Source organism: Adiantum capillus-veneris, chromosome 29 (assembly GCF_014529385.1).
Source record: "Adiantum capillus-veneris isolate H3 chromosome 29, ASM1452938v2, whole genome shotgun sequence".
Classification (NCBI taxonomy): Eukaryota; Viridiplantae; Streptophyta; class Polypodiopsida; order Polypodiales; family Pteridaceae; genus Adiantum; species Adiantum capillus-veneris.
The window spans coordinates 35,130,038-35,156,354 of NC_140959.1; the positions used below are offsets into that span (position 1 = coordinate 35,130,038).

Consider the following 26,317-nt stretch of genomic DNA (forward strand, 5'->3'; position numbering starts at 1 on the left):
CTAAGAGACCACCACCTACTCAATTTTCACTGCTCACACAGTCCACAAATCCACCACAGGACGTACAACTGCTGCCACGGTCTGTCTCCACCCCTACACATGCACACAGCCACTCAATCTCGCTCTCTCGCACAAAACACCGTCAATCCGGGGGGGCACACACTTCCACACTGCCGGCACCGAGGGGAAACATGAAAGCAAGAGAAAGAGAAGGGAGGAAGGGGAAAAAACAGCAATAGGGGGCAACGGTGGCTTGATTACACTTCAAAAAACATGTACACTGCTTTGCACTGCCATCACCATGGCCATTTTCAAGAAAGAGTTACAAAGGGGTTGATCTATTAGAGGACTCCACTTTGTAGGCTTCAAACGGCACAAAAAAAGCCAAGAAAAAATCCCCTATTTTGATTCAATTTTGACTTTTATACGGGGGTATTCAATTTGGAAAAATGACCTCTCATTCGTCCATCTGGTACCCTAATTTTGGCATTTTTGGGAAGGGGACACCTCCTTGCTTCATCTTCTCAATCCTTCTCTCTTTTGCACATGGGGGGGTGCAATAGCGATGTCGATATTGCCCCTAGGCTTCTCTTTACTTTTTATTTTTTTCCCTTCATTTTTACCCCTTTGTGGGGGCCTAGCTTTGCACTGCTTTTTTGGCCCAATTTTGGTCCTCTTTGCCCGACTCACACTTGCCTCTTTTTCCCTTGCTTCTGCTCTCTCCTCCTTTGCTTTTGGTCCTTGCTTGGCCAGCCTTGAAATGGGCCCATCCCCTTGCCCTTGTCTCTAGTAGCTCCTGGACTCTCTCTCTCTCTCTCTCTCTCTCTCTCTCTCTCTCTCTCTCTCTCTCTCTCTCTCTCTCTCTCTCTCTCTCTCTCTCTCTCTCTCTCTCTCTCTCTCTCTCTCTCTCTCTTTGCTCACTGTCCACGGGACCCTCCCCTTTTGCTAGCAATAGCGAGGTCGCTATTGGGGGGGGGGGGGGGGGGGGGGGGGGGGGGGGGGTTCCTTTCAAATGTTTCAGGGCCCTAAGGCCGCAGAACCGCCCCTCATTGGACCTCCACATCACCAATGGCCAGACAAGCATGCGCAGCGATGGCGCCACCTCCAACTCTCCAAAACACCAACGTTTACGCCCTGCGCTGCCAAGCACACGCTCATGCAGCGCCGCTCGGCATCCTCCGTACCTCACGAAGCTCCAAGGGGAGCTTGCCTCCTTTACACAAACCCAAATGGGCTCATGCCCCAGGTTAAATAGCCAACAACTTTAACGTCAAGCACCGCATGTGGGAATAATGCGCTCCATGTGGCAGCCTCATGGCCCATGGCCTCAAGCCCATCAAAAATCACCAAAAAGCATATTTAAAATCCTCCAGTTTTTGGCCTTCTTCCCTCAGTTCCCATGTTTTGCCAAATGGTTGGAACCTCATACTTCCAAGTCAAGTTAGACCTTCACCAAGTCAATCCGGTGCCGTGCAAACCTCGTCATCTTTGGACTCCTCTGATCTCGCTATTTGAGGCCATAAAAAACTAAAAAAATCACCTGTCAACTTTCCACCGCTAAATGCTCCCAACTTGATCCTATCGTATCTTGCTGACCAAGCACCCGATTGACGAGCTGTTGATTTTTGATAGCTCCACATGATGCATAATACCTTAGGGAACCTTGGCGAGGCCAAAAGGATGCCAAATGGCACATTCTCCACTGTAGGCAAGTGGGCTCATAACTAGCCCTCAAAAAATCTTCAATTGATCATAACTTGCTAACCAGAGCTCCGATTCGCAATCCAAGAAGATAGGCATGCTCCATAACTCGATCCCTACATAGGTATTCACTGACACCTACGTGGACCACCTGTCCCCAACTGCCCTATCCGTCGGGGATCTGCTAAACCTTCTACCTTTTAAACTGCAATATCTTGAGCACCGGGGCTCCGTTTGACGAGACGTCTAGACCGGATTGTAGAGCACACTGAACACTACATTCCAGAGGAGTGACTTGGAATTTTGGGAATCTCCATTTTCCATCCCATCTGGACCATCCCGCAACACTTTTGGCCTAAACAACTGGTTTAAACATACACTTTCGCTAACCTTTGGCTGCCCAGGACCTTGGTACCTGCCCTAGCCTTCTGCACTACACTTGCCTGCTGCTTCTGCTTGGCATAGACCATCTCCTAGATTGGACTAACTTTGGCTGCACCAACAACATTTTGGGGTTAGTAAGACAATTGATCAGCTTCTCTCCGATGACTTTTGGTGGCCTCAAATGTAAAAGCTTGTCAAGGAGTATGTATGCACTTGTGACACTTGCAATAGATCAAAGTCCCCTCATCATCGTCCTCATGGGTTACTCCATCCTTTGCCCATTCCAAGAAAACCATGATCATTTATCTCCATGGATTTCATTGTAGAGCTACTACTCTTGTCACAAGGATTTGACTCCATTTTAGTAGTCATGGATCAGTTTACAAAAATGGCACACTTCATTGCAACCACTAAAACCATCATCCGCGAAGGTACGGCCAAACTCTTTCTACACCATATCTATTGTTATCACGAATTACCGGATGACATAGTTTCTGATCGAGGTCCACAATTCATCTCTAGATTTTGGAAAAGCTTATTCAAGCTACTCAGAGTACAAATCAACCTCTCCTCAGCCAATCACCACAAAGCGATGGACAAACAGAGAGAGTAAATCAAGTTTTGGAATAGTATCTCCGTTGTACTATCAATTATCACCATGATAATTGGGTCAAGCTGATACCGCTAGCGGAATTCTCCTACAATAGCAGTTTTTACACCTCCACCCGTCACACTTCATTCTTTGGTATTTATGGTCAACATCCCAAACAAGATATCCACAGGGACCATCAAGTCAAGAATCCAATTGTTATTCATCTTGCACAACAATTATCTATCCACAAAGAACTTACAATTCATATCAAAGAAGCTCAATCCAAGTATACGGAAAGTGCAGATCTCCATCGCATGCCGCATCCAAAATACAAAGAGGGGGATAAAGTGTGGCTCCCTCGGCATGATCTACATTCATCTCGTCCCTGTCAAAAGCTCAATACCAAAGGCTTCGCCCGTTTAAGATTATCCATCAAGTCAATCCAGTCACCTATCGACTCCACTTGCCCTCATTCATGAAAATCCATCCGGTCTTTCATGTCTCCATCCTAGAACCTTGTCACACATCTAGAAAGAGCCCTACAACCACCTCCTTCAGTTGAGATTCAAGGACATCACAAATATGAGGTCGAGAAAGTCTTAGATTCTCGAGTTTCACATGGCAGGTTACAATACTTGGTGTATTGGAAAGGTTGTGATGTCAGTGAAAGAACCTGGGAACCAACACACAATCTTCAGCATGCACCTCTCAAAGTCCAAGAATTCCATCAACATCATCCATGGAAGCCCCAGTCAAGGAACATCACCGCTCCTCATCGAACTCGTCGCTAAAGGAGGGGGGTAATGTCATGGATGCTTGATAGTCAGCCATCGCCTGTGTCAACACCTGTGTCATCGCCTGCATCATCGCTTGTGTCATCACTTGCATCATCTCCTGTGTCATCACCTACATCATCGCCTGCCTCATCAGCTGCCTTCTCAATATTCCGTAAGGACAAACATACTTGGAGGTACTTCAGCAATAGCATGATCTTCCATTAGCACGACATTTTGGGGTTAGTAAGATAATTGATCAGCTTCTCTCTAGTGACTTTTGGTAGCCTCAAATGGTAAATCTTTTCAAGGAGTATGTAGGCATTTGTGACACTTGCAATAGATCAAAGGCCCCTTGTCATCGTCCTCATGGGTTACTCCATCCTTTGCCCATTCCAAAAAAACCATGGTCATCCAACTCCATGGATTTCTTTGTAGAGCTACTACTCTTGTCACAAGGATTTGACCCCATTTTAGTAGTTGTGGATCGGTTTGCAAAACTGGCACACTTCATTCCAACCACTAAAACCATCACCGGTGAAGGTACGACCAAAATCTTTCTACACCATATCTATCATTATCACGGATTACCGAATGACATAGTTTCTGATCGAAGTCCACAACTCATCTCTAGCTTTTGGAAAAGCTTATTCAAGCTATTCAAAGTAAAAATCAACCTCTCCTCACTCAATCACCCACAAAGAGATGGACAAATAGAGAGAGGAAATCATATTTTGGAACAGTATCTTCGTTGTACTATCAATTATCACTAGGATAATTGGGTCGAGTTCCTACCGCTAGCCGAATTCTCCTACATTAACAATTTTCAAGGCTCCACCCGTCACACTCCAATCTTTGCTAATTATGGTCAACATCCCAAACAGGATATCCACAGGCACCATCAAGTCAAGAATCCAGCTGCTAATCATCTTGCACAACAATTATCTATCACAAAGAACTTACAATTCATATCAAAGAAGCTCAATCCAAGTATAAGGAAAGTGCAGATCTCCATCGCATGCCGCATCCAAAATACAAAGATGGGGATAAAGTGTGGCTCCCTCAGCGTGATCTACGTTCATCTCGTCCCTGTCAAAAGCTCAATTATCGAAGGCTTGGCTTGTTTAAGATTATCCATCAAGTCAATCTAGTCACCTATCGACTCTCGGCCGTCTTGAGAGTGCATCACCTACTGGATTATGCTTGCCAGCACTGTGAGCAATATGAAAATGAAATTGCGAAAGAAAATTTGCCCACCTCATTTGTTTTTCGGAGAGCTTGGTCTGCGTCATGAAGTACTTAAGACTTTGGTGATCCGTTCGCAGAATGAAAGGAGTCCCCAATAAATAGTGCTTCCATGAGTCTAAGGCATGTAGAACTGCAAGGAGTTCAATTTCGTATATGCCTAGAGATTGCTCAACAGGGTCGAGCCTTCGACTCTCATAGCCTATGGCGTGCCCTTCTGGAGAAAACCAGCTCCAAGGCAATCACCACAAGCATCACAATTGACCTCAAATGGTTTTGAGAGATCCAGTAGTGTAAGCACAGGTTGAGAGATAAGCTTTTCTTTAAGATTTTTGAAAGAATTGTTCTCCTTAGTTGACCATGTATACCTAACGCTTTTCTTTGTTAGGTCATGTAATGGTCTCGCAATTTGTGAGAACTTTTCTATGAAGCGTCTGTAGTATGCACACATACCTATAAAGCATACTCATCTATCATTGAAGATAGATCATTGTGAGTTGTTATGGAAACCGCATTCACTCTCGGCCGTCTTGAGAGTGCATCATCTACTTGATTATGCTTGCCAGCAATGTGAGCAATATCAAAATGAAATTGCAAAAGGAAATTTTCCCACCTCATTTGTTTGTCAGAGAGCTTGGTCTGCGTCATGAAGTATTTAAGACTTTGGTGATCCGTTCGCAGAATGAAAGGAGTCCCCAATAAATAGTGCTTCCATGAGTCCAAGGCATGTAGAACTGCAAGGAGTTCCTTTTCATATATTCCTAGAGCTTGCTCAACAGCGTCGAGCCTTCGACCCTCATAGCCTCTCGCGTGCCCTCCTTGGAGCAAAACACCTCCAAGGCAATCACCACAAGCATCACATTGGACCTCAAATGGTTTTGAGGGATAAGCTTTTCTTTAAGCTTCTCGAAAGAATTGTTCTCCTTAGCAGACCATGTATACCTAACGCTTTTCTTTGTTAGGTCATGTAATGGTCCCGCAATTTGTGAGAACTTTTCTATGAAGCGTTTATAGTATGCACACATACCTATAAAGCTTCTTAGTTCATGAAGATTCCTTGGTTAAGGCCATCGATCCTTTTATTACCTCTAACTTGGATGGATCCATTTGGATGCCATCTTGAGAGATAATGTGACCTAAATACTGAATCTCTTGCAAGAAAAATTCACTTTTCTTTCGATTAACATAAAGTTTATTCTCTCTTAAAACTTGAAATATTACCTGAGGGTGTTGCTTCTGTTTGTCTAATGAATTAAAGTAGATAATAATATCAACAAAGAACACTCTAGTGAAGGTTCGATGAGGCCTGAACAACTTCTCCATCAAGGGGTTGAATGTGGCTGGTTCATTGGTCAAGCCAAAAGGCATGAAAATGTATTTGTAAAGACCAAATGTAGTGCGAAATGCGGTCTTTACAATGTCTTGATCAACTATCCTTATTTGATGATAGCCACTTTTTAGGTCAATCCCACTGAAGTAGGTTGGTCCTTGTAGCTTATCAAATAGGTCTTCTACCCGTGGAACGACAAACCTATTCTTGATAGTGATCCTATTTAGTGTTGTATAGTCGACACACATAGGATATGTGCCGTCTTTCTTTTGCACTAATAGCACATGCGAGCAAAATGGAGATGAGCTAGGCCTAACCTTGCCCTTCTCAACTAGCTCATGCACTTGCCGCATAATCTCCTCTTGTTGAGGTTGAGAAACTCTATAAGGAGGTTTGTTAGGCGGTGAGCTTCCTGGAAGAAGTTCAATTGCATGGTCATCATTACCTCCTTTAGGAGGTAGCTCACAAGGGATGTCGTCAATAAAAACATCTTGAAACCCCTTGAGAAAATTGGATAACTCCAATTCCTTTTGGTTGCTTTTATTTTCTTTTGCCAAAGCATTAGGTTCATTTTGAGAAACTTTAACAAAAATCATGTACACGGAAATAGAGCTCTTTATTGACTTGTTAAAAGCTGGTGTATGTACAATGGGAATAGTGCTACCCATTTCTTTAGCATCTATATACATGTATTTTTTCATGAACTTAAAGGAGATTCTCCTTTCAGGAAATTTAACATTGGCAGCCAGGCGATCAAACCATGGTGCCCCTAGGATTATATCCTCATGCTTGAGAGGAGAGAGAAAGAAGTCCTCTTTGTCCACATAGCCTTGGACATGAAGCCTCAATTTCTCGATTAAGGGAGTGACTGAAGCTTCTTGCCCCTTGAAGGCACTGTCTGCGGGTAGGACATCTCCCATCTCGTAAGCTTGTATGCCTAGCTTGGTGGCCAACTCTATAGATATAAAATTGTGAGTAGAACCAGGGTCAAAGAGAATAAAAGAATCATGCTCTCTTACCTTTCCCCAAGCATGGCATAGAGGAGATCCTTTGTGGTGAGTTTGGTGAGCTTGTATGCCTAGCTTGGTGGCCAACTCTATAGATATAAAATTGTGAGTAGAACCAGGGTCAAAGAGAATAAAAGAATCATGCTCTCTTACCTTTCCCCAAGCATGGCATAGAGGAGATCCTTTGTGGTGAGTTTGGTGAGTCTCCTCCTCTTGGATTTCAACCAAGGAAGCTCTAGGAGGATCTTGGCGGTTGTTCTTTTGGGGACAAGCGCGGTACGCATGCCCTTGTTCACTTGACTTGAAACACCGGTTATCCTTGCGATAACACTCAAGATCTTCAGGAGAGATTTTGTTTTTACCTTTGTAAACTCCCTTCTCTTTAGCTTTGTTGGAGTTGCCCTTAGGAGACTTTTGGACATTGTCCTTCCCTTAGGCTCGTTGGAACCCTTGTTTTCCGTGGGCTTATTATTTCTGTTAGCCCCCGTTTGGAAATTGATTCGAGAGGCCACCATAGTATGGTGTATTACCACTGATATGGTACGTGTCCTTTGGGAGTTGACATACTCCACCATTTCTTCAATTAAGACTGCACAAATTGTTCCTTTTTCTCTCCAAAATCCATCTTTTTGAAGACAGTGGCTTTGCGTTGTAGGTCCCAAAACTTGTCTACATATTTGTGGATGGATTCATAGGGAGAGAGCTTTAAGCTTCGCCATTCGGTGAGTATTTGTCTTTGGCATCGGTGGCCAAAAACTACTTCATAATGTAAGCTCTTAATGCTTTCCATGTTCGTGCAGCTTCACCATTGCCTCATAGGCTAGACCAACATTTCCTGGCGGACTTTTGACAGTGCATAGCTACATGGCATAGCTTAGAGGACTCTGTGAAGCCCTCATCTCCAAACGCCACATCAAACTGTTGGATAAAGGCCAAGACTTTGTCCGTAGCACCAAAGGTACCATCGTAGGTAATGAAGGAGATGCTCTTCCCTCCCTCTTTGAATTTCTTCAACTTGTACGACCTCTTCCATGCGGCATAGGATGTCCTATGGCCTCTTCTTTTTATGGTTCAAAGGTTGCACCATCACTTTCTTGAGAAGGTGAAGAATTTGAAGAAGGTGGAGAAGAGGGTGACCTCTTTCTCGCCTTTTTCTCGTCTTGATCTTCGTCGTCTTCACCATCACTTTCATAACAAGAAGAGGATGAAGAAGATGGAGAAGAGGGTGAAGAAGATGGAGAAGAGGGTGTCCTCTTTCTCGCCTTTTACTTCTCTTGCTTTTTATCATCCCTGTTTGAACTATGATGTGGAGAAGAGTGCGATGGTCTTCTCCGCTTTTGGTGATGATGGAGAGCGTTTAGCCCGCTGTCTTCGTGGAGCCATCTCCCCCGACGTGGCGGGAGACTCACTTCTTTCTCGTTCCTTCGGTGGAGGCTCTTGAGTTCTCCTTTGGGAAGGAGATGCATCATCAAGAAGTAAATTCTTGAGCCCTTCATATAGATTCTCTTCTTCTTACCGAATCGGACAGAGACCTATTTTGGGAGTCTCACAAGGAGGCTTCCTAGGTGTTCTCTGGTCATGGTGATGAGCTTGGAGAATCCCGTGAGCATGGAGCTGCCATTGCACTTCACTTTGGAGACATCGATTGCCCATGGCTTGTTGAAGCCTAGAAATAAGATAGTTAACAAGCATTGGAGCATCATTAGTGGCTTGCTCATTAGCAAAATCAAAGTTATCAACATTAATTTCACTCTCTTTACTATTGTCAACCATTCTAACAACTTTTAGGTGTTTTTTGGAGCTTCAAACCCTAGTTGCTACTCCTCTTTACCCCTTTAGAAAAAGAACTCAAGCTACTGTACCTGTGGCTCGAATACCATTAATTCCAAGGAATAGAAGAGAGGGTCTTTCAACACCAAAACAGCATCAGCTCTTGTCAAGCTTCTAATAGCTCAATAGTGGTTAAGCCGTGTAGGACTCCACTACTAAGACCATAGCTCTCAACGGTGATGCCCCATTAACTGCACGAAGGCAGCCGCATTACAAGGCTGAAGAATCCCTATTCTACTTACTCACAGGCAATTAATAATACCAACCATTTATAGCTAGCTTGAGGACCTCCCTTCTTGAGCAAGAAAAGAGAAACCTTGTGCTCTGATACCAATGTAACATTTAATGGCCTTAAAAAATTGTGTGTAGCGGAAATTAGCATGAATATACTAGGCATTTCATTAGATTAGATTCTAAATGAGAATTACAGGAGTTCTTGGGTGGAGAGAGCAACAAAAAGCATAACACCTAGTTAGATAGCATAAACAATACTTTCAAAAGAGAGAGAAATTAAGCTATTGACAACAATTAAGGACCGGATCGGTCCGCCCTCCAAAAGGCTTTGTATTATGGTTTCTCCCATCAAGAGAGACATTGTAGAATACAATTCTTTGTGTTCCTTCAAGACTAGCTAGTGCAATGAAGATGAAAGCTTCATGCACTAAGCAAAACACTTAGCAAACACAACATTAATTTTCCCCTGTCGCAGACCCAAGATGACCTCACACACCTTTGAAGATGGTGAGAGCTAGCAAGGTATGAGAGTAGATTGAGAGGAAGAAGGAGTATCTTACAAGAAAGATGTACATCTCCTCACAAAATCACTCATATTAGCATAGCTTAGCTTAGAAATTAGCATGGTAGAGGAGATGAGCATGCATTGAAGCTTGGCTCTTGGTTGGATTTGCATCACAAAGCCAAGAGTTGTTGGTGTAGGCCTCCCTTCTCACAAGCTTGGAGTAGGTGGTAAGCTTTCCATTAAATCTTGAGAAGGAGAGAGAGTCTTCTTTACTTCACACATGAGATTGTGTGAGTGTGTGTTTGATAATGCCTTGCAAAAATCAGCCCCCTCTCTCTCTTGGGAGAGCCCTCTTGCTATTTTCTCTTGCTCTACCCTCATTGGACCTCCCCAGGTCAAGCCAAAGACTATTAAGCAGCATAAGTGATAGCCTTCTGACATGTGTCCCCCTTTCCCCTTTTGTGAGAGGTTTAGGTAATTTAATAATTCAACTAAACTCTCATTGGACCCCTTTGCCTCCTGGCCAATAGGAATCAGGCAAGCCATTGGGCTGTTCAATGCTCATTGGACCCCTTGGGAGACAATCCAGTAGTCTTCTAGAGGACTTAATTCTCATTGGTTCTTTTATTAAGTGTTTTTAAATTAATTAAACTAGATTTACTCTAGCCTAATTCTCATTGGTCCACCTCCAAGACCATCCAATAGGAATTGTGTACACCTTGTGGGCATTTGGGCTACGGAGCTGACATGTGTCCCTCATTCCCTTTGTGTAAAGGGAGCTTGTGTGTGTGTGTGTGTGGCTTTCTCTCTCATCCCCTACAAGAAATGCTCACCCCCTCCTAAGTAGGGATTGCAAAAGACTTTTTTTGTACACACACAAAGCATCCAATTCCCCTAGGGTTGACCTTTGGACACAGCCTTTGAATTTTGGAACCTTAGCATTTTGGAAGTCTTAATGAGCTGAACCTTAGGGTCTTTTTAGCCCATTGTTGCACATGGATCTTTTTCAGATGGCCCCCCTTTTGGATCCCTATTTTCCCTCCTTTGGATCCCTACAGTGGCCCGTCTGCTAGCTTAACCAAAATTCTAGCTTTTTCTCCCCTAGCACTTCCCCCCATTAAATGATCAGTTTAATTAATATGAGAAAATCATTTAGGAGAATTAGATATTGATTATTATGACATTATCTCTCTCTTGAAATCATAGTCTTCCTCGACTATGGTGTAGAGAAGATAAAGCATGTTCATGAGTCCTTTTCTTAGCGGGTAGAGGATCCCTATGTTAACCTACGACATTGTTCCACAATGGATGACTAGTCCATTTGGCGCTTGAGAGCCTGAGGCTGCCGCAAGCATGTCTGTACATTAGTCCTTATCAATCTTCCATAGTAGAGTGACAAGCTCTACTTGGTGTTTGGGAGACGTCGTCTCCGCAAACTTGATCTAAGTATGCATACTACTTCATTTTTGTGCACAATAAAGAAAAGAGAGTCTTATAAGACAAAAAATTTGTTCGTTTTTAAGATTTTGTACATTTGCTTACTCTTGGGAAGCATTGTAAGCATTGACAAGGTTTAGGTTATCTTTTAATTGTATGCCTTGCATCCATGTAGCATTTTCAAAAGGATAATTATTAAACTTAATAAGATATTGTCGGATAGTCTTACCGCCTCTTAATACCTTGTCTTCATGTCGGAGAATGGACTCGGGCTGCAACACCTCCTCTTGGTCCTCGATCTCCGGTGGGTCTTCAATGGTTGGTTCTTGAGGTGGCTCTCCTTTGTAAGTCTTTAATAGGCTCACATGAAAATCATTGTGTATGAGCCAATCATTGGGCAACTTGAGTTGATAGGACATCTCATTGATTGGCCTAAGAATCTGGAAGGGACCATAGTACCTTTTTGCTAGTTTAGCATAGTACTTTTGGTGGCCCGTAGGATTCTTGCCCGTCGTGTGCCTTAATCGAGCCTTGGGAATCTTTAATAAGACCCAATCATTTTCTTTAAAGTTTTGGGCTCTTTCATGCTTGTCAGCAGTAGCCTTTTGCCTTTGTTGTGAGATAGAGATAGCATCCTTAATCTTTTGAAAAGATTCTTGTAGGTCTCGGCTATACTCATTTGCAGCGAAGATCTTCCCATGTACCTTAAATAGGAAGGGACTTTTTGATCTCCCCTCAATTACCCTAAAAGGTGCTTTTCCCGTGGAAGTATGTACAGTGTTATTGTAAGCATACTCCACTAAGGGTAAGTACTTCTCCCATTGGGATCTTCGATCTACTTCTGTTACATAGGATTTTAGTAGATAGAGAATTGTTAGGTTGGCTACTTCACTTCAAGGCCTTCCGTTTGTGGATGATAGGCCGAAGAGAAGTTTAGCCTAGTCCCTAAATTCTCAAAGAGACCCTTCCAGAAAATTAATGGTCATTCTAGGATCTCTATCGAACACTATGGACATTGGCAAGCCATGGTACTTGAAAATTTGTGAAATGAAGAGGGTTGCCATTTGATGAGCCTTGATAGTCTTTTTGACAGGTATAAAATGAGCTTCTTTACTGAACCTGTCTACTATCGTCCATATTCCCGTATTCCCATGGATAGACTTAGGCAATCCAAAGATAAAATCCATGGATATGCTCTCCCATGGTGAATTAGGGATTGGCAAGGGTTGAAGCAATCCAAGTTGCTTCCCTCTATCCAATTTTGTCTTTTGGCATACAACACATTTAGAAACATACTCTTGTATGTTCACTTTCATGGTAGGCCAATAGAAATATGTTTCCATTCCCTTTAAGGTAGACTGAATCCCTCTATGCCCCGCATAAGGTGGAGCATGATATTCATACATTACTTTCTCACGTAGTGAGTTAGTAACGCATAGTCTATTGCCATAGAGAAGATAACCATCTTATAAAGTAAATGGTTCTTCTTTCTTCCCTAATGCAAGGGCTGAAATCACATCTCTAAAATGGGGATCAATAGCATATTCATCTATCATTGAAGATAGATATTGAGAGTTGGTATGGAAACCGCATTCACTCTCGGCCATCTTTAGAATGCATCAGCTACTTGATTATGCTTGCCAGCAATGTGAGCAATATCAAAATGAAATTGCAAAAGGAAATTTGCCCACCTCATTTGTTTGTGGGAGAGCTTGGTCTGCGTCATAAAGTACTTAAGACTTTGGTGATCCGTTCGCAGAATGAAAGGAGTCCCCAATAAATAGTGCTTCCATGAGTCTAAGGCATGTAGAACTGCAAGGAGTTCCTTTTCATATATGCCTAGAGATTGCTCAACAAGGTCGAGCCTTCGACTCTCATAGCCTATGGCGTGCCCTTCTTGGAGCAAAACGGCTCCAAGGCAATCACCACAAGCATCACATTGGACCTCAAATGGTTTTGAGAGATCCGGTAGTGTAAGCACAAGTTGACAGATAAGCTTTTCGAAAGCATTGTTCTCCCTAGCATACCATGTATACCTAACAATTTTCTTTTTTAGGTCATATAATGGTCCCGAAATTTGTGAGAACTTTTTTATGAAGCGTCTATAGTATGCACACATATCTATAAAGCTTCTTAGCTCATAAAGATTTCTTGGTTTAGGACATCCTTTTATTACCTCTAACTTGGATGGATCCATTTGGATGCCATCTTGAGAGATAATATGACCTAAATACTGAATCTCTTGCAAGAAAATTTCACTTTTCTTTCGATTAACATAAAGTTTATTCTCTCTTAAAACTTGAAATATTACCTGGAGGTGTTGCTTGTTTTCGTCTAATGAGTTAGAGTAGATGATAATATCAACAAAGAACACTCCAGTGAAGGTTCGATGAGGCCTGAACAGCTTCTCCATCAAGGGGTTGAATGTGGCTGGTGCATTGGTCAAGCCAAAAGGCATGAAAATGTATTCATAAAGACCAAATGTAGTACGAAATGCGGTCTTTACAATGTCTTGATCAACTATCCTTATTTGATGATAGCCACTTTTTAGGTCAATCCTACTGAAGTAGGTCGATCCTTGTGGAACGGGAAACCTATTCTTGATAGTGATCCTATTTAGTGATCTATAGACGACACACATACGATATGTGCCGTCTTTCTTTTGCACTAATAGCACAGGTGAGCAAAATGGAGATGAGCTAGGCCTAACCATGCCCTTCTCAACTAACTCATGCACTTGCCGCATAATCTCCTCTTGTTGAGCTTGAGAAACTCTATAAGGAGGTTTGTTAGGCGGTGAGCTTCCGGGAAGAAGTTCAATTGCATGGTCATCATTACCTCGTTTAGGAGGTAGCTCACAAGGGATGTCGTCAATAAAAACATCTTGAAACCCCTTGAGAAAATTGGATAACTCTAATTCCTTTTGGTTGCTTTTATTTTCTTTTACTAAAGCATTAGGTTCATTTTGAGAATCTTTAACAAAAATCATGTACACGGAAATAGAGCTCTTTATTGACTTGTTGAAAGCTGGTGTATGTACAATGGGGATAGTGTTACCCATTTCTTTAGCATCTATATACATGTCTTTTTCCCTGAACTTAACACTAGATTGGTAATGGGACACTTTTATGTCCTATTAAGTGACCATTTTCCTTGAATTATGTGAGGAGTTTCAAAATGGATCTTGAGGTGCTATCTATCTAGAAAGTTGTCTCGTGAGCTGAAAAAAACTTGAAATTTTTTCAGAATATCAATTCCATCTTTAACCTTGTCCTTGCACAACATTTCACAACCTAAACTGTGTGAATAAACGGGTCCTGTTTTTAGCTTTTTTCAACTTTTTGCAACTATACCACTCTAGAATTCATTTTTGTGAGGTCTATAATGATAGAGAAATATATTTAGTATTCCTCAACATGTCCTCATGCTTCTAGGGAGAAATAAATATTAAAGTTGTAAGTTATGACCAAATCACAAAAATGATCAAATCTTGTTTTTTAGCCAATTTTAGCTCTTCTATGATTTTTTTGGTGTATTTCATGATATCCAAATGCATTTTTTATTTTCTATGTCGCATATTGTAACATAAAGCTAATATTCCTTGAGTTTTGGGGCACCTAATACCCTATTTTGCATAGTACACAACGATGGTTGATTTTTTCAATTATAGAAGAAAACGAAACATTCTAGTATATCAAGTATAGCTTTTTCGATATTGTTAGTTTCTTGTGACAACTACATGCATTTTGTAGGTAGTAATCATATCTAGTCATAAGGATCTAATTTGTCTAGATATATATTGAATAGTTTCTATGGGATTCTACAAGTCATAATGTTGAACCCAGTTTTTTCATGTTTGCTGTATTTAGCACTTCATCTTTGTCCCCAAGATTCCCCTTGGTAAGAGATGTATTATTCTTTTGACATGCTCCATGGCTCCTTATGAACATAAAGGGAACTAAGAAAACATGTATATATTATTTATATTTAGCGTGGCTATAGAAACTTTGATGATAGGTTTGCAGAATGGTAAAAATTCAGCTTTTTTGTACCTATTTATTTTGGCAAAACAAAAAATAGTGAGTGAGAAGCAATCATATGTTATGATCACCAACCCCTTGAAGTTAACTAGGGCATTTATCTCAAGTCCTACAAAAATCCCTAATCTTATTTTTATGCAACAAAATGTAAGAAATGACTGTTTTGATGAAAATGCACTGGTCCATCAACTTTGGAGGCCTGGTGTGACCAAAAGATGAGAAATTTTACAAGTTTCTTATTTTTTCCATGTGTAGAAGGCCTTGAACTATAACCTCATGAAAGGATTTTACAAAACGAGTGGATCTACTATGGTTTTGGAGGTTTTTTTCAAAACCCTGAAAGGACACTTTTATGTCCTGTTAGGTTACGAACCTAGTGTTAAAGGAGATTCTCCTTTCAGGAAATTTAACATTGGCAGCCAGGCGATCAAACCATGGTGCCGCTAGGATTATATCCTCATGCTAGAGAGGAGAGAGAAAGAAGTCCTCTTTGTCCACATAGCCTTGGACATGAAGCCTCAATTTCCCAATAAAGGGAGTGACTGAAGCTTCTTGCCCCTTGAAGGCACTGTCTGCGGGTAGGACATCTCCCATCTCGTAAGCTTGTATGCCTAGCTTGGTGGCCAACTCTATAGATATAAAATTGTGAGTAGAACCAAGGTCAAAGAGAATAAAAGCATCATGCTCTCTTACCTTTCCCCAAGCATGCCATAGAGGAGATCCTTTGTGGTGAGTTTGGTGAGTCTCCTCCTCTTGGATTTCAACCAAGGAAGCTCTAGGAGGATCTTGGTGGTTGTTCTTTTGGGAACAAGCACGGTACGCATGCCCTTGTTCGCCGCACTTGAAACACCGGTTATCCTTGCGATAACGCTCAAGCTTTTCAGGACAGATTTTGTTTTTACCTTTGTATACTCCCTTCTCTTTAGCTTTGTTGGAGTTGCCCTTAGGAGACTTTTGGACATTGTCCTTCCTCTTAGGCTCGTTGGAACCCTTGTTTTCCGTGGGCTTATTATTTCTTTTAGCCCCGTTTGGAAATTGATTCGAGAGGCCACCATAGTATGGTGTATTACCGTGGATATGGTACGTGGCCTTTGGGAGTTGACATACTCCATCATTTCTTCGGTTAAGCCCGCAGAAAATTGTTGCTTTTGCTCTCCAAAATCCAACTTTTGGAAGACAATGGCTTTGAGTTGTAGGTCCCAAAACTTGTCTACATATTTGTGGATGGATTCATAGGGAGAGAGCTTTAAGATTCGCCGTTCGGTGAGTACTTTGTCTTTGGCATCGGTGGCCAAAAACTGCTTCATAATGAAAGCTCTTAAAGCTTTCCATGTTCGTGGAGCTTCACCGTTGGCTCGGAGGCTAGACCACCATTGCCTGGCAGACTTTTGATGGTGCATATCTATATGGCATAGCTTAGAGGACTCCGTGAAGCCCTCATCTCCAAACACGGCATCAAAATGTTGGATAAAGGCCAATACTTTGTCCGTAGCACCAAAGGTACCATCATAGGTAAGGAAAGAGATGCTCTTCCCTCCCTCTTTGAATTTCTTCAGTTTGGACGACCTCTTCCATGCGGCATAGGATTTCCTATGGCCTCTTCTTTTTGATGGTTCAAAGGTTGCACCATCACTTTCTTCAAAAGGTGAAGAATTTGAAGAAGGTGGAGAAGAGGGTGACCTCTTTCTTGCCTTTTTCTTGTCTTGATCTTCGTCATCTTCACCATCACTTTCATAAGAGGAAGAGGATGAAGAAGAGGGTGTCCTCTTTCTCGCCTTTTTCTTCTCTTGCTTTTTATCATCCCTCTTTGAATTATGATGTAGAGAAGAGTGCAATGGTCTTCTCCGCTTTGGTGGTGATGGAGAGCGTTTAGTCCGCCGTCTTCGTGGAGCCATCTCCGCTGAGGTGGCGGGAGACTCACTTCTTTCTCGTTCCTTCGGTGGAGGCTCTTGAGTTCTCCTTTGGGAAGGAGATGCATCATCAAGAAGTAAATTCGTGAGCCCTTCATATGGATTCTCTTCTTCTTCCCGAATCTGAAAGATACCTCTTTTGGGAGTCTCACAAGGAGGCTTTGTCGGTGTTCTCTCGTCATGGTGATCAGCTTGGAGAATCCCGTGAACACAGAGCTGCCGTTGCACTTCATTTTGGAGAGATGGGTTGCCCATGGCTTGTTGAAGCCTAGAAACAAGATAGTTAACAAGCATCGGAGCATCATTAGTAGCTTGCTCATTAGCAAAATCAAAGTTATCAACATTAATTTCACTCTCTTTACTATTGTCAGCCATTCTAACAACTTTAAGGTGTACTTTGGAACTTCAAACCCTAGTTGCTACTCCTCTTTACCCCTTTAGAAAAAGCACTCAAGCTACTGTACCCGTGGCTCGAATACCATTAATTGCAAGGAATAGAAGAGAGGGTCTTTCAACACCAAAACAGCACCGGCTCCTGTCAAGATTTTAATAGCTCAATAGTGGTTAAGCCGTAGGCAATCCCCGTAGTACTCCACTATTAAGACCATAGATCTCAACGGTGATGCCCCATTAGCTGCACGAAGGCAGGCGCACTGCAAGGATGAAGAATCCCTAGTCTACTTACTCATAGGCAATTAATAATACCAATCATTTATAGCAATTAATAATAAACAATACTTTCAAAAGAGAGATAAATTAAGCTATTGACAACAATTGAGGACCGGATTTGCATGGAGCCGGGTCCCCCCTCCAAAAGGCTTTGTATTATGGTTTCTCCCATCAAGAGAGACATTGTAGAATACAATTCTTTGTGTTCCTTCAAGACTAGCTAGTGCAATGAAGATGAAATATGCATGCACTAAGCAAAACACTTAGCAAACACAACATCAATTATCCCCGGTCTCTGACCCAAGACCTCACACACCTCCGAAGATGGTAAAAGCTAGCAAGGTATGAGAGTAGATTGAGAGGAAAAAGGAGTATCTTACGAGAAAGATGTACATCTCCTCACATAATCACTCATATTAGCATAGCTTAGATTAGTAATTAGCATGGTAGAGGAGATGAGCATGCATTGAAGCTTGGCTCTTGGTTGGATTTCCATCACAAAGCCAAGAGTTGTTGGTGTAGGCCTCCCTTCTCACAAGCTTGGAGTAGGTGGTAAGCTTTCCATTAAAGCTTGAGAAGGAGAGAGAGTCTTCTTTACTTTACACATGATATTGTGTGAGTGTGTGTTTGATAATGCCTTGCAAAAATCAGCCCCCTCTCTCTCTTGGGCGAGCCCTCTTGCTATCTTCTCTTGCTCTACCATCATTGGACCTCCCCAGGTCAAGCCAATGACTATTAAGCACCATAAGTGATAGCCTTCTGACGTGTGTCCCCCTTTCCCCTTTTGTGAGAGCTTTAGGTAATTTAATAATTCAACTAAACTCTCATTGGACCCCTTTGCCTCCTGGCCAATAGGAATCAGGAAAGCCATTGGGCTGTTCAATGATCATTGGACCCCTTGGGAGACTGTCCAATAGTCTTCTAGAGGACTTAATTCTCATTGGTTCTTTTATTAAGTGTTTTTAAATTAATTAAACTAGATTTACTCTAGTCTAATTCTCATTGGTCCACCTCCAAGGCCATCCAATAGGAATTGGGTACACACTTTGTGGGCATCTGGGCTAGGGAGCTGACATGTGTCCCTCATTCCCTTTGTGTAAAGGGAGCTTGTGTGTGTGTGTGTGTGGCTTTCTCTCACATCCCCTACAAGAAAGGCTCGCCCCCTCCTAAGTAGGGATCGCAAAAGACTTTTTTTGTACACACACAAAGCATCCAATTCCCCTATGGTTGACCTTTGGACACAACCTTTGAATTTTGGAACCTTAGAATTCTGGAAGTCTTAATGGGCTGAACCTTAGGGTCTTTTTAGCCCATTTTTGCACATGGCTCTTTTGCAGATGGCCCCCCTTTTGGATCCCTATTTTCCCTCCGTTGGATCCCTACAGTGGCCGGTCTACTAGCTTAACCAATATTCTAGCTTTTTCTCCCCTAGCACTTCCCCACATTAAATGATCAGGTTAATATGAGAAAATCATTTAGGACAATTAAAGATTTTTTATTATGACATTACCTCTCTCTTGAAATCATACTCGTCCTCGACTATCGTGTAGAGAAGTTAAAGCATATTCATGAGTCCTTTTCTTAGCGGGTAGAGGATCCCTATGTTACCCTACGACATCGTTCAACAATGGATGACTAGTCCATTTGGCGCTTGAGAGCCTGAGGCTACCGCAAACATGACTGCACATTAGTCCTTCTCAATCTTCCATACTGGAGTGACAAGCTCTACTTGGTGTTTGGGAGACGTCGTCTCCGCAAACTTGATCTAAGCATGCATACTACTTCATTTTTGTGCACAATAAAGAAAAGAGAGTCTTATAACACAAAAACTTTGTTCGTTTTTAAGATTTTGTACATTTTCTTACTCTTGGGAAGCATTGTAAGCATTGACAAGGTTTAGGTTATCCTTTAATTGTATTCCTTGCATCTATGTAGCATCTTCAAAAGGATAAGTCTTAAACTTAATAAGATATCGTCGGATAGTCTTACCGCCTCTTAATACCTTGTCTTCATGTCGGAGAATGGATTCGGGCTGCAGCACCTCCTCTTTGTCCTCGATCTCCGGTGGGTCTTTAATTGTTGGTTCTTGAGGTGGCTCTCCTTTGTAAGGCTTTAATAGGATCACATGAAAAGCATTGTGTATGAGCCAATCATTGGGAAACTTGAGTTGATAGGCCATCTCATTGATTGGCCTAAGAATCTGGAAGGGACCATAGTACCTTTTTGCTAGTTAAGCATAGTACTTTTGGTGGCCTATAGGATTCTTGCCCGTCGTGTGCCTTAATCAAGCCTTGGGAAACTTTAATAAGACCCAATCATTTTCTTTAAAGGTTTGGACTCTTCTGTGCTTGTCAGCAGGAGGCTTTTGCCTTTGCTGTAAGATAGAGATAGCATCCTTAATCTTTTGAAAATATTCTTGTAGGTCTCGGCTATACTCATCTGCAGCGAAGATCTTCCCATGTACCTTAAGTAGCAAGGGAATTTTTGATCTCCCCTCAATTACCCTAAAAGGTGCTTTTCCCATGGAAGTATGTACAGTGTTATTGTAAGCATACTCCACTAAGGGTAAGTACTTCTCCCATTGGGATCTTTGATCTACTTCCGTTACATAGGATTTTAGTAGATCAATATTGTTAGGTTGGCTACTTCACTTTGGCCATCCGTTTGTGGATGATAGGCCGAAGAGAAGTTTAGCCTTGTCCCTAAATTCTCAAAGAGACCCTTCCAGAAATTACTGGTCATTCTAGGATCTCTATCCAACACTATGGACATTGGCAAGCCATGGTACTTGAAAATTTGTGAAATGAAGAGGGTTGCCATTTGATGAGCTTTGATAGTCTTTTTGACAGGTATAAAATGAGCTTCTTTACTGAACCTGTCTACTATCATCCATATTCCCGTATTCCCATGGATAGACTTAGGCAATCCAAAGATAAAATCCATGGATATGCTCTCCCATGGTGAATTAGGGATTGGCAAGGGTTGAAGCAATCCAAGTTGCTTCCCTCTATCCAATTTTGTCTTTTGGCATACAACACATTTAGAAACATACTCTTGTATGTTCACTTTCATGGTAGGCCAATAGAAATATGTTTCAATTCCCTTTAAGGTAGACTGAATCCCTCTATGCCCCGCATAAGGTGGAGCATGAGATTCATACATTAATTTCTCACGTAGTGAGTTAGTAACACATAGTCTATTGCCATAGAGAAGATAACTATCTTGTAAAGTAAATGGTTCTTCTTTCTTCCCTAATGCAAGGGCTAAAATCACATCTCTAAAATCGGGATCAATAGCATACTCATCTATCATTGAAGATAGATATTGAGAGTTGGTATGGAAACCGCATTCACTCTCGGCCATCTTGAGAGTGCATCAGCTACTTGATTATGCTTGCCAGCAATGTGAGAAATATCAAAATGAAATTGCAAAAGGAAATTTGCCCACCTCATTTGTTTGTGGGAGAGCTTGGTCTGCGTCATGAAGTACTTAAGACTTTGGTGATCCGTTCGCAGAATGAAAGGAGTCCCCAATGAATACTGCTTCCATGACTCCAAGGCATGTAGAACTGCAAGGAGTTCCTTTTCATATATGCCAATAGAAATATGTTTCAATTCCCTTTAAGGTAGACTAAATCCCTCTATGCCCCGCATAAGGTGGAGCATGAGATTCATACATTAATTTCTCACAAAGTGAGTTAGTAACACATAGTCTATTGCCATAGAGAAGATAACCATCTTATAAAGTAAATGGTTCTTCTTTCTTCCCTAATGCAAGGGCTGAAATCACATCTCTAAAATCGGGATCAATAGCATACTCAGCTATCATTGAAGATAGATATTGAGAGTTGCTATGGAAACCGCATTCACTCTCGGCCATCTTGAGAGTGCATCAGCTACTTGATTATGCTTGCCAGGAATGTGAGCAATATCAAAATGAAATTGCAAAAGGAAATTTGCCCACCTCATTTGTTTGTCGGAGAGCTTGGTCTGCGTCATGAAGTACTTAAGACTTTGGTGATCCGTTCGCAGAATAAAAGGAGTCCCCAATAAATAGTGCTTCCATGAGTCCAAGGCATGTAGAACTGCAAGGAGTTCCTTTTCATATATGCCATCTTGAGAGATAATATGACCTAAATACTGAATCTCTTGCAAGAAAATTTCACTTTTCTTTCGATTAACATAAAGTTTATTCTCTCTTACAACTTGAAATATTACCTGGAGGTGTTGCTTGTGTTCGTCTAATGAATTAGAGTAGATGATAATATCAACAAAGAACACTCCAGTGAACGTTTGATGAGGCTTGAAGAGCTTCTCCATCAAGGGGTTGAATGTGGCTGGTGCATTGGTCAAGCCAAAAGGCATAAAAATGTATTCGTAAAGACCAAATGTAGTGCGACATGCGGTCTTTACAATGTCTTGATCAACTATCCTTATTTGATGATAGCCACTTTCTAGGTCAATCCTACTGAAGTAGGTCGATCCTTGTAGCTAGCTTATCAAATAGGTCTTCTACCCGTGGAACGGGAAACGTATTCTTGATAGTGATCCTATTTAGTGATCTATAGACGACACACATACGATATGTGCCATCTTTCTTTTGCACTAATAGCACAGGTGAGCAAAATGGAGATGAGCTAGGCCTAACCATGCCCTTCTCAACTAACTCATGCACTTGCCGCATAATATCCTCTTGTTGAGCTTGAGAAACTCTATAAGGAGGTTTGTTAGGTGGTGAGCTTCCTGGAAGAAGTTCAATTGCATGGTCATCATTACCTCGTTTAGGAGGTAGCTCACAAGAATTGTCGTCAATAAAAAAATCTTGAAACCCCTTAAGAAAAATTGATAACTCTAATTCCTTTTGGTTGCTTTTATTCTCTTTTGCTAAAGCATTAGGTTCATTTTGAGAATCTTTAACAAAAATCATGTACACGGAAATAGAGCTCTTTATTGACTTGTTGAAAGCTGGTGTATGTACAATGGGGATAGTGTTACCCATTTCTTTAGCATCTATAAACATGTCTTTTTCCATGAACTTAAAGGCGATTCTCCTTTCAGGAAATTTAACATTGGCAGCTAGGCGATCAAACCATTGTGCCCCTAGGATTACATCCTTGTGCTTGAGAGGAGAGATAAAGAAGTCCTCTTTGTCCACATAGCCTTGGACATGAAGCCTCAATTTCCCGATTAAGGGAGTGACTGAAGCTTCTTGCCCCTTGAAGGCACTGTCTGCGGGTAGGACATCTCCCATCTCGTAAGCTTGTATGCCTAGCTTGGTGGCCAACTCTGTAGATATAAAATTGTGAGTAGAACCAGGGTCAAAGAGAATAAAAGCATCATGCTCTCTTACCTTTCCCCAAGCATGGCATAGAGGAGATCCTTTGTGGTGAGTTTGGTGAGTCTCCTCCTCTTGGATTTCAACCAAGGAAGCTTTAGGATGATCTTGGCGGTTGTTGTTTTGGGGACAAGCACGGTACGCATGCTCTTGTTCGCCGCACTTGAAACACCAGTTAACCTTGCGATAATACTCAAGCTCTTCAGGAGAGATTTTTTTTTTACCTTTGTAAAGTCCCTTCTCTTTAGCTTTGTTGGAGTTGCCCTTAGGAGACCCTTGGACATTGTCCTTCCCCTTAGGCTCATTGGAACCCTTGTTTTGTGTGGGCTTACCATTTCTTTTAGCCACCGTTTGTAAATTGATTTGAGAGGCCACCATAGTATGGTGTATTACCGCCAATATGGTACGTGGCCTTTGGGAGTTGACATACTCTGCCATTTCTTCAGTTAAGCCCGCAGAAAATTGTTGCTTTTGCTCTCCAAAATCCAACTTTTTGAAGACAGTGGCTTTGAGTTGTAGGTCCCAAAACTTGTCTACATATTTGTGGATGGATTTATAGGGAGAGAGCTTTAAGCTTCGCCATTCGGTGATTACTTTGTCTTTGGAATCGGTGGCCAAAAACTGCTTCATAATGGAAGCTCTTAAAGCTTTCCATGTTTGTGGAGCTTCAACGTTGGCTCGTAGGCTAGACCACCATTGCCTGGCGGACTTTTGAAAGTGCGTAGCTACATGGCGTAGCTTACAGGACTCCGTGAAGCCCTCATCTCCAAATGCCGCATCAAACTGTTGGATAAAGGCCAAGACTTTGTCCGTAGCCCCAAAGGTACCATCATAGGTAAGGAAAGCGATGCTCTTTCCTCCCTTTTTGAATTTCTACAGCTTGGACGACCTCTTCCATGCAGCATAGGATTTCCTATGGCGTCTTCTTTTTGATGGTTCAAAGGTTGCACCATCACTTTCTTCAGAAGGTGAAGAATTTGAAGAAGGTGGAGAAGAGGGTGACCTCTTTCTCGCCTTTTTCTTGTCTTGATCTTTGTCGTCTTCACCATCACTTTCATAAGAGGAAGAGGATGAAGAAGATGGAGAAGAGGGTGTCGTCTTTCTCGCCTTTTTCTTCTCTTGCTTTTTATCATCCCTCTTTGAATTATGATGCGGAGAAGAGTGCGATGGTCTTCTCTGCTTTGGTGGTGATGGAGAGCGTTTAGCCCGCCGTCTTCGTGGAGCCATCTCCGTCCAGGTGGCGGGAGACTCACTTCTTTCTCGTTCCTTCAGTGGAGGCTCTTGAGTTCTCCTTTGGGAAGGAGATGCATCATCAAGAAGTAAATTCTTGAGCCCTTCATATGGATTCTCTTCTTCTTCCCGAATCGGAGAGAGACCTCTTTTGAGAGTCTCACAAGGAGGCTTCCTAGATGTTCTCTCATCATGGTGATGAGCTTGGAGAATCCCGTGAGCACGGAGCTGCCATTGCACTTCACTTTGGAGAGATGGATTGCCCATGGCTTGTTGAAGCCTAGAAACAAGATAGTTGACAAGCATCGGAGCATCATTAGTAGCTTGCTCATTAGCAAAATCAAAGATATCAACATTAATTTCACTCTCTTTACTATTGTCAGCCATTCTAACAAGTTTTAGGTGTAAAATTTTTAGGGGTACTTTGGCACTTCAAGCCCTAGTTGCTACTCCTCTTAATTTACCCCTTTAGAAAAAGCACTCAAGCTATTGTACCCGTGGCTCGAATACCATTAATTGCAAGGAATAGAAGAGAGGGTCTTTCAACACCAAAACAGCACCGGATCCTGTCAAAGCTTCTAATAGCTCAATAGTGGTTAAGCCGTAGGAAAGCCCCGTAGGACTCCACTATTAAGACCATAGATCTCTACGGTGATGCCCCATTAACTGCACGAAGGCAGGTGCACTGCAAGGCTGAAAAATCCCTATTCTACTTACTCACAGGAAATTAATAATACCAACCATTTATAGCTAGCTGGAGGACCTCCCTTCTTGAGCAAGAAAAGAGAAACCTTATGCTCTGATACCAATGTAACATTTAATGGCCTAAAAAACTTGTGTGTAGCGAAAATTAGCATGAACATAGTGGGCATTTCATTAGATTAGATTCTAAATGAGAATTACAAGAGTGCTTGGGTGGAGAGAGAAACAAAAAGCATAACACCTAGTTAGATAGCATAAACAATACTTTCAAAAGAGAGAGAAATTAAGCTATTGACAGCAATTGAGGACTGGATTTGCATGGAGCCGGTCCCCCCTCTAAAAGGCTTTGTATTATGATTTCTCCCATCAAGAGAGACATTGTACAATACAATTCTTTGTGTTCCTTCAAGATTACCTAGTGCAATGAAGATGAAAGCTTCATGCACTAAGCAAAACACTTAGCAAACACAACATCAATTATCCCTGGTGTCAGACCCAAGACCTCACACACCTTCGAAGATGGTGAGAGCTAGCAGGGTATGAGAGTAGATTGAGAGAAAGAAGGAGTATTGTACGAGAAAGATGTACATCTCCTCACAAAATCACTCATATTAGCATAGCATAGCTTAGTAATTAGCATGGTAGAGGAGATGAGCATGCATTGAAGCTTGGCTCTTGGTTGGATTTGCATCACAAAGCCAAGAATTGTTGGTGTAGGCCTCCCTTCTCACAAGCTTGGAGTAGGTGGTAAGATTTCCATTAAAGCTTGAGAAGGAGAGAGAGAGTATTCTTTACTTCACACATGAGATTGTGTGAGTGTGTGTGTGATAATGCCTTGCAAAAATCAGCCCCCTCTCTCTCTTGGGTGAGCCCTCTTGCTATTTGCTCTTGCTCTACACTCATTGGACCTCCCCAGGTCAAGCCAATGACTATTAAGCAGCATAAGTGATAGCCTTCTGACATGTGTCCCCCTTGTTGGGGTATAAAGCCCAATGTGGACGCCAAGGTAAGTGGGTAGGCCGCCACATATGTACATATATTCTTTTGTAAAAACCTAATAAGAACTCACTATGCTCTACACATTACAGTAGAGCGATTTCACCATATCATCGTGCTCTTCTTCTCGCACTCTCTCTCGCGTCGCACTTCCGCTCGTACTCCTTCAACTGGTATCAGAGTTTAGATCGAGGCTCGGGGCAGCACTGCAGGAGGCTGGAGTCACCAGCTCAGATTGGAGTGAAATTCAACAGGCGAAGACACGGCCTCAAATCCTGTGGGAGGGCCCTAAGGGCTTGGTGTTCTCAGAATTTCATTCTGAGGTCATCTCGGCCACCGTTCGGCTTCGACAAAGTTCTGCGCAGGCCATTTTCTACTACGTGGTCTCGACGGGTGCA

At 42.1% G+C, this 26,317-nt stretch overlaps 1 protein-coding gene across 1 annotated transcript in view; it reads left to right on the forward strand.

Moving 5' to 3' along the window:
• Positions 1-3,872: 3,872 nt before the first annotated feature.
• The window catches only part of LOC147419028 (uncharacterized), a 57,308-nt gene continuing 34,863 nt past the window's right edge, over positions 3,873-26,317 (forward strand). Inside the window, exon 1 of the mRNA XM_086505772.1 lies at positions 3,873-4,065. Coding sequence (XP_086361898.1) covers positions 3,873-4,065 — 193 coding nt within the window. The remainder of the gene's footprint in view (positions 4,066-26,317) is intronic.